At 46.8% G+C, this 9,463-nt stretch overlaps 1 protein-coding gene across 3 annotated transcripts in view; it reads left to right on the top strand.

The window, feature by feature from the left end:
* Positions 1–5,945: 5,945 nt before the first annotated feature.
* The window catches only part of PODXL2 (podocalyxin like 2), a 56,185-nt gene continuing 52,667 nt past the window's right edge, over positions 5,946–9,463 (top strand). For all 3 annotated transcript variants that reach the window (XM_081526610.1, XM_081526611.1, XM_081526609.1), the window contains exon 1: positions 5,946–6,050. In XM_081526610.1, the coding sequence (XP_081382736.1) occupies positions 5,984–6,050 (67 nt within the window). In that variant the 5' untranslated portion in view covers positions 5,946–5,983. The remainder of the gene's footprint in view (positions 6,051–9,463) is intronic.

Here is a 9,463-nt window from a genome sequence, read left to right as displayed (position 1 = left end):
TCAAAGAGTTGGCCACGACTTAGCAACTGAACACCACCACCACACTTTCTCCACTTGTCAGTTGATGAGCACTTATCTGTTGTGAATGCTGCTGTTGTGAACGTCCCTGTAACAAGTTTCTGTGTGGACACACGTTTTTCTCTCGGGTATGTTCCCAGAAGTGGAGTTGCTGGGTCATAACAGCAGCCCTGTGTTTCCTCTGTGGAAGAACCACAAGCCTGTTTTCCACTGCAGCTGCACCGTTTTGCCTTCCCACCAGTAGTACATGAGAGTTCTGATTTATTTCTCCATGTTCTGCACAAAACCTTGTCTTTCTTTTTGATGTTAGTCATCTTTAGTGCCTGTGAAGTGGCTTCCTTCTGGTTGAGCTGGGTCTTTGTTGCTGCATGTGGGTTTTCTCTAGTTGTGGAGGGCAGGGGCTACTCTTCTTTGCAGGGTGCAGGCTTCTCATTGCGGTGGCTTCTCTTGTTTCCGAGCACGGGCTCTGGAGTGAGGACTCCGTAGTTGTGGTGCGTGGACTTAGTTGCTCCATGGCATGTGGCATCTTCCCAGATCAGGGATCGAACCTGTGTACCCTGCATTGTCAGGATGATTCGTAACCACTGGACCAGCAGGGAAGTCCGAAGTGGTTTCTTACTGTGATTTTGCTTTTCATCCCCCTGATGGCTGATGATGTTAAGCATCTTTTCATGTACTATTGTCCATTTGTATATCTTCTGTGCAGAAGTGTCTATGCACATTTATGTCCATTTTTTCATTAGGCAGTCTTTTTGAGTTATGAGTTCTTTATATGGCCTAGACATAGGTCCTTTATCAGATTTATGATTTCCAAGTATTTTTCCCCCATTCTGTGGGTTGTCTTCACTTCCTTGATGGTGTCTTTTGCAATGCCCTCCTCCAGGGGATCTTCCCAACCCAGGGATCAAACCCACATTTCTTATGCATCCTGCATTGGCAGGTGGGTTCCTTACCACTGATGCCACTTGGGAAGCCCCTGATGGTGTCCTTTGAAGCACAAAATGTTTTTCATTTCTCAGTCTCATATATATATCTTTTTTTCTTTTTTAAGACTTGTTATCATCTCAAAAATTTTTGCCTAAGTCATGGTCATGAATATATACCCCCAGATTTTGTTCTAGTAGATTTACAGTTTTCTCTCTTACATTTAGGTCTTTGATCCTTTTGGAGTACACTTTGTGTATGATGTTGAGGGAGAGGTCTACCTTTCATTCTTCTGTGTGTGGATGTCCACCTGTCCCAGCACTGTTTGTGGAAGAGACGATTCTCTCTTCCATGGATTGCCTTGGAACCCTGTCAGGTATGTGACCATAAACGTGAGGGTTTATTTCTGAATTCTCCATTTTATTCCAAGGATATGTTTACTTTGTTTTTCTTTCTAAGATTGTTCCAGCTAATCTGGACCCCTTGAATTTCCATATGAATTCTGGAATCAGTTTATCAGTTTCTGCAAAGAAGCCAGCAAGAATTTTGATGAGGATTGAACTGAATCCATAGATCACTTTGGGGATTACTATGTTAACAATTTCAAGTCTTCTCATCCATTAGATGGGATGTCCATCCACTTACACAGGTTTTCTTTAATGTGTTTCAGCAATGTTTGTAGTTTCCAGAGGAGGTTTTGTACTTATTTTATAGACTTATTCCCAAATATTTAATATACTTTTGATGGTCTTATAAATGGAATTTTCTTACTTGCAATTTATATGTTCCTATTTCTGCTTTGCAACCCCATGGAATTCAGCCTGCCAGACTGCTCTGTCCATGGAATTCTCCAGGCAAAAATACTGGAGTGGGTTGCCATTCCTACAAGCCCAGTGGCTTAAAGTAACTCAAACTTATTGTCTTAACAGTTTTGGAGATCAGAAGTCTGAAATGGGTCTCACTGAGCTAAGATCAAGGTGTCAGCAGGGTTCTGGGTAGAAATTCCTTTGCTTCCTCTTCCAGCTTCTAGAGGGTGCCTGCGTCCCTTGGCTCCTGGCCCTTTCCGCCATTTTCAAAGCCAGAAACGGCATCACTGAGCTCTGCTTCCACGGTCATGTTTTCTCCTGACTCGGACTCTCCTTCCTCCCTCTTTCCTTTGTGAGAAGCCTCATGATGACCCTGGGTCCACCTCAGTGATTCAGGATCATCTCCCATCCCACGTCCTTAACTTAATGACCCCTGCAGAGTCCCCCTTTTCCCTGTGAGGGAATGTATTCGCAGGTGCTGGAGATCAGGGACGTCCTGGGGGCCATGATTTTGCTTACCAGAGAGTGTACAGAATACACTGACTTTTATATATTGATCTTATATGCTGCTACCTTGGTGAACTCATTCATTAGTTCTAATAGGTTTTTAGTGAGTGAAAACACAGGATTTTTTATGTGTAAGATTACATCATCTATGAATGGACATAGTTTTGCTTCTTCCTTTCCACTCAGGATGCCTCTTATTTCATTTTCTTGCCTACCTGCCTGGCTAGAACCTCAGTGCTGTATGGAATAGAAGTGGCCACAGTGGAGAGCCTTGTCTTGGTCATAGGGGAAAGCTTTCAGCCCCACCATTAAGCATGATGTTAGTGCTGGGGCTTTTGTAGATACTATTATCAGATTGAGGAGGGGTCCCTTTTATTCCTAATTTCTAGAGGGTTTTTATCACGAAAGGGTATTGAATTATGTCAAATGCTTCTTCTGCAACTATTGAAATGATCGTGTGCATTTTGGCCATTATTGATATGGTGTATAACATTAATTGACTTTCAGATGTTAAAATGACCTTGTATTCCTGAGATAAACCTCACTGGCCATGGTATAAAACTTTTTTATACGTTGCTGGATTTGGTTTGCTATTAATAGTGCTTAGTAGAGTGGTTTTGTGTCTATGTTCATCAGAGATAGTGGTCTATGATTTTTTTTTTTTTAATTCTTGTAATGTCTATATCTGATTTTGGTTTCAGGGTAATACTGGCATCATATAATGAGTTTGGAAGTGTTCCCTGCTATTTTAACTTTTGAAAGAGTTTATGAAGTATTGGTATTTTTCTGTTAATATTTGGTGTTTATTTTTATATAGATGTATATCTCAATCAGGACTTTCCTGTAGCTCAAACTGTAAAGAATCTGCCTGTGATGCAGGAGACCAGGGTTCAGTCCCTGGGTCAGGAAGATCCTCTGGAGAAGGGAATAGCAATCCACTCCAGTATTCTTGCCTGGAGAATTCCATGTACAGAGAAGCCTGGCGGGCTATAGTTCATGGGGTCACAAAGAGTTGGACCAACTGAGCGACTAAAACACACATACACACACACACACACACACACACACACACACACACACACACCACACACACCCCTCAATCACTTCCTTTATGCATTTTGTGTTTGGTTAATTTTGTTTGGTTAATATATGACTTATATTATTTGCCAATATTTAAAGCAGCTTTTAAAATGATTAGATTTGATGTTTCATGTATGATGACCTGGGTTCCATCCCTGGGTTGGGAAGATCCCCTGGAGAAGGGAAAGGCTACCCACGCCAGTATTCTGGCCTGGAGAATTCCATGGACTGTATAGTCCATGGGGTTGCAAAGAATTGGACACAACTGAGCGACTTTCACTTTCACTTTTCATGATGTGAAATATGGATCTAACTTTATATTTTCAAATATAATTGACATAGCACTATTTATTGAGTGACTATCTTCTTAGGAAGCTTCCTTCGTAACACATTTTCACGTATGCAGCAGTCTGTTTCTGAACTCGGTTTCATTTCATTGTTTATGCATATATTACAGGTTCCTGAGATAAATCTCACTGGCCATGGTATAAAACTCTATGTTGCTGGATTTGGTTTGCTATTAATAGTACTTTGTAGAGTGGTTTTACTTACTATTTTAATTTCTATAAGTGTTTTGATAAAAATTTCCTTGGCTCTTGAGTATTTTCTCTTCAACATAAATTTTTACATCAGTTTGTCAAATTCCACAAAATCTTCTACTAGGTGTTTTTATTGGCATTGCATTGAATTTGTTGTTTAATCTGCTTAACTGAGGTCTTTACAACATGGAGTTGTCCCATCCAGAGCAAGATACATGTCCTCCTTTCTTCTTGTGTTATATGAAGCTTCAATATTCTCTTCACCTAGACTTTATATCTCTATTTGATTTATTCCTGGCTTTCAATAGCTGTTGTTGTGAATGGGATCTTTTTCCCTACTGTATCTTCTAATTGTTTATTGATGATATACTAAAACGTTACTGATTTCCATGTTATTTTATACCTAGAAATCTTGCTGAAATCCTACTAATTTTTGATTAGTCTGTCAGTTGTCTTGAATTTTGTTACGTATGGTTGCAAATATTTAGTTTTTCCAAATTTTTACCCCATTTTATTCCTTTATCGTGTCTTATTGCATTGTCTTGTACACAATATTCAATATTTATGGGGTAATGATTGTCCTTTTCTTGTTCCTCACTTCATGGGAATGCTTCTAATGTTTCTTCATTAAGTATGATTGCTGTAGGTTTCTAGGAGATATCCTTTATTGAATTAAGGGAGTTTTCCTTTCCTTGCTTCTAAAGTTTTTGTCTGTTCCTTTATCAGGAGTAGAGGCTAAGTTTCATTGCATGCCCTTGGGAGGTACTGGCCCTGCTGCGAGGCATGCAGGATCTTAGTCTCCTGTGTGTGCTCAGTTGCTCTGTTGTGTCTGACTCTTTGCGACCCCTTGGACTGTAGCCCCCCAGGCTCCTATGTTCATGGGATTTTCCAGGCAAGCATACTGGAGTGGCTTGCCATTTTCTTCTCCAGGTGATCTTCCAGACCCAGAGAGTGAACCCGTGTCTCTTGCATCTCCTGCATTGGCAGGGGAATTCTTTGCCACTGAGCCACCAGGGAAACCCAACATATTTAGTACATTGCAGCCTTCACCTTGCTCATATTTCTTCATGAAAATTGCATCTGTGCTCCGTAAGATTGGCTTAGGGTTTTTTAAAGTGTTATTCCAACTTCATAAAGTGAATTGGGAAGCTCTGTAACTTTGCTCTGGAGTTTATTTGATATGTCTTTTTTAGGAGGAGATTTTAATTATCTTTTATTTTTTCCCCATTGCTGCTTATTTAGCTTTTTCTACTACTTGAATCAGTCATTTGTTTTTTCCTTAAAAGTATATACTGCAATTAGAGTTTAAATGTTAATAATAAGTGTCGTTTTGCTGATAATTTTAAAATCATCTTATTTGTAGTTTTGTTCTCCTTTTCATTTCTTATGGTATTTATATTTAGGTCTTTTCTCGATGGTAAAAGATTTGGCAGCTTCATCTTTCTCAGGCTTTTAGCAGTCAGTTCTACTGGGGTTTTCTTATTTCAACAAATGTGTTGATTCCTCCGTGTACGTGGATACTTACGTCGGATACTTAATTCGCTTTCTTTTACTGTCTTCTAGTAGCTTCTGTGGCTATAAACTCTTGACTGCACTTGGCTGCACTCTGCGGATTTAGATATGATGCAGTGGTCTCAATTTATGAATAAACTATTAATAACATCACGGGACTTACGCCTCCCAAGAATTATTCAGAAAGGCGTGAGCTTGGTTCGGGCAGTGTTCAACCCGCACGGAGTCCACCCGCACAGCCAGAGAATCCCCTCACAGAGCTTAAGGTCGGGCGCAGTCTCGCGAGCGCGGCCCTCAGCGCCGGGGCCACTCCCCGCGTTCGCGAGACTTGAGCGCCAGGCGGCCGCGGGCCTGTAAGGCGTGAGGTCTGAGGTGCGAGGCGCGCGAGGCGCGGGCAGCGCGCTGGCTCCGCCCCCGGCCTCCGCTACGTCGATTGGCCGGTGGTGGGGCGGAGGGGCGGGGCGCGCACGTGGAGGGGCGGGGCGGGGTGAGTGACGGCTTCGCCGGCCAATGGGCGCGCCCGCGCCGCCGCCGCTGCTGCCGCCGCCCGTGGGGCCCTGAGGCGCCCAGGCGGCTGCGGAGCGGCGACGCGGCACCATGGGCCGGCTGCTGAGGGCCGCGGGGTCGCTGCTGCCGCCGCTGCTGCTGCTGCTGCTGGCCGGAGGTGAGCGGGCGGCGGCCGGCGCGCGCTGGGAGGCTCCGCGCCAACAAAGGGCCGCGCGGCCACGAGCGCTCTGGGCGCTTCTGAGGGCGGGGGGGCGGGGGCGCCGGGCGGGCGTGTCTCTGCGACAAAGGGCCGCGCGCCCGGGCTGAGGTGACAGGCGCGGGGGGCGGCGCGTGTGGGGTGAGCGGCGCGGGGGTCCGGGCCCGCGGCGGCTGGGAGGGCGCGGGGAGCGCCGGAGGGTGTGGGCACCTGTGTCTACGCGCGATGGGTCCCGCCCGCCACGGTCGGCCTGAGGTGGTCTGAGGTCCGACCCCGGCTGGGTTGGGGAGGACGACCTCTACAGAACAAACCGCTGCTCTGGGCGCCGTGGTGCGGAATCCCGCCGCCCCGACTCAGCCAGGGGCCGCCTTCTGCAGCGGGGCGCAAGCACCGCTAAGGACGCAGATGGTGCGCCCCGAAGATGGCCTCCGGGCCCCCCCATCCCTGTCCGCACCACGCCTCGAGTCCTTTCTGGAGGGCAGGGGCGGTTCAGGTATAGGCGCTGCCGGCCGGCTGCCTCTCCGTGTGGCAGCCATCCCAGAACTGGTCCGCGGAGTGTGTCAGGACCATGCCCAGCTGTTACCGTGCCCCCTTCCTGCCAGCCGCGGGTTACCGCCCCCCCCCGCCCCGTCCCGCCGCCTCCGTCCGGGGGGCGCGCTAGTGTCGTACCCCGCGCCCCCCGTGCTGGTGCGTGTGTGTCCAGCAGGATGTCTCCCTTACAACGCTGTAGTGGGGACACCCCTGCCAGGACCGGGCGGCACTGTTTCTCTGACACACGCGCCGAGTGTGTGCAGTCGCGTTGTTGGTGCTGGACCATCTCTGTTGTAGCGGACAGTCCAGGGTGTGGGCCGTGTCACTGATGCTGCTGGGCAGCTCCAAATGGGCTTCTGCGGAGGGCTTAGGGATCTCGGACTTCAGAGCTGCTGATTAGGGCAAGGGAACCGAGAGAAGACGTGGGGATCAAGAGCAGACGCAGGGGAGACAAAACATGGGGGTTATGGAGACCTTGCTCTTTTCACCCCCCTAAAGATACAAGCCTGCTTCCTGCACCTCCTTTTCTGAATTCGTTTGGGTCAGATTTTCAGTTCTTTGAGGCCGATCCCTGGAATTCTTTTCATGCTCTGTCTTTTTTGTTCTTTTGGTTGAGAGAGATGGAGGTAACAGAAGATTACAGGTGCTAGAGGAAAAAAAAAGATCAGTGTACATCTGAAAGTTAAAATCCGGTAGAGTCTCAGGCAGATTAATTATTAAGTGCAAAAATAGTTATACAGGGAATGGGTAGGTCTCAGCTGCTATTTTGATGGGCAAGTTTGAAAATAAGTAACATCTTGTAGTTACCCACTGCCAAACTTTTGAAAATATCAAGGTCTTTATAAAGGAAAAATAACCATTGTATGGAAAAATAGCTTCAAGAAAATGAAACTGTTTACTGGAGAAGAAATCAAAAGCCAGATTCCTCCTTTTCAAACACAGCTTTTCAGAAACATGATCAGAATCTCTTCTTAGTGGTTCAGTGGTAAAAGAATTTGTCTGCAAGGCAGGAAATGCAGATGTGGATTCAGTCCCTGGGTTGGAAAGATCCCCTGGAGAAGGAAATGGGAACCAACTAGAGTATTCTTGCCTGAAAAATTCTATGGACAGAGGAGCCTGGTGGGCTACAGTCCATGGGGTTGCATAAAGTCCGACACGACTGAAGCAACGCACGCATGCGTACGCTTTTTATTCCTATCAGACTGTTGGGAAAGATAGACCAGGACGAACCGTGGTTTCTCCGCAGGTGACAGATGGAGGGGAGAGGCTGGGAGAATGGGGTCCCCCCTCAGTCAGGGAAATGGTCACGATAGACCCTAGCAGATTCCTCAGACCACAGTGCTCTGCACGGAGAGCTTCACCGACTAAAGGACTTCATCCCCAGAGGCAAGAAGTCAACAGGACAGACACGGGTTCCTGGCCATCGGGGCCGGCCTGGCTGCAGGACTGAGGCCTGCATGGCCGTGACTCCTCTCCCCCCTCACCTCCATTAGCCTCAGAGAGACAGCTCTCAGGTTGTGAAGAGGCACAGCACGTTTGATCCTCTGGTTGGTTCGTGGAGGGTAAAATTCCAAGGATTCTTGCTTCTCTAAAACACTGAAGTAATGTCTGTCTCAGTAGGTGGATAAAACCTGTGCAGTTTTTCTTAATTACTACAGACATTTCTCGTCAATTGAGTTTTTTCTTCCTGGACTGCGTGAGTTTTTCCAGGTTACTGTCTTGTGGTATTTGGTTCCCCAAACCTGGGGAAGCCACATCTGAAAGTAGACCTGTTGTATCAGCTGGTATCTTACATAAACCGGGCATTCCATTTTCCAAAGAGCACTTTCTCCCCCAAGGGCAGAGGCTGTCTGGTATTCACCTTTGTGTCTCTAGAGGGGGCCTGGCACAGTAGGTGGTACAGAATAGGAGCTGGGGGCAGGGGTGGACTGCTTTCTTCTGAGCAGTGGAAGTCCAGTGCAGATGTTAACCTCCAGTAAGATGCTGCAGCATACCTGAAACCAAAGTTACCTGGCGTCATATCTGATTGACAGTATTGTATATTTGTGATTAACTTTGTAAAAATTAGAACAGAAGTCTTACTTCAGTAGGGTTGATAGATGACCTATTTCCAGACACTGGATCCAGGCAGAAATGTAGATAAAGGGGCATCTTGGTGGAAAGTAGGGGCCACTTTACTGACTTGAGATCTTTCGGGACAGGAGGAAAGACCCCTGCACCCTCAGCCACCCTGTGCTTTGGGTTTCTGGTGGGGACCCTGGACAGGGTGCTGGGAGGACAGGGTCTCTTCCATCCAGCTCTTTCCTTGCTCCTGGATCCTATGAGGCATCGGGTCATGCCGGGTGCTTTCTGTCCTTACGTGTCCTTAGGAAGAAGGACACAAGAGCAGCTTTCCGATGTTTCCTCAGGGAGCATCCACCGGACCTTCTTGTGGGGGAGAAGCTGGCTAATTGTAGCGGTTCTGTTACCTGGTTATTTGACCTTAATCTCACTAGACCTGTTATCCCTTCTGTAAAACAAAAGGGTATTTCTTATTTTTTAAATTTATTTAGTTTTAATTGAAGGGTAATCGCTTTACAGTATCTTGTTGGTTTCTACCCAACATCAGCATGAATCAGCCATAGGGAAAGGGTATGTCTTAATTTATTTGCTCGTTTACTCAAACACATCCTGAGCTCCTATGATACTTCAGAGACTGTCGAGGCCCCTTCGACAGAGGTGGACTCCGTGTTCGCCGTTGAGGGAGGGAGGCTGTCTGGTGATCTATTGCAGTGCAGTGAGGAGAGTGCAGTGATGTGTGCAGAGCTGGTGGTCGTGGAGGGGGCGCAGCCTGGACCAAGGGA

The sequence above is a fragment of the Giraffa tippelskirchi genome, chromosome 9 (assembly GCF_054371585.1).
Source record: "Giraffa tippelskirchi isolate mGirTip1 chromosome 9, T2T-mGirTip1v1.2.pri, whole genome shotgun sequence".
Lineage (NCBI taxonomy): Eukaryota > Metazoa > Chordata > Mammalia > Artiodactyla > Giraffidae > Giraffa > Giraffa tippelskirchi.
This window is presented reverse-complemented; position numbering and strand designations above follow the sequence as displayed.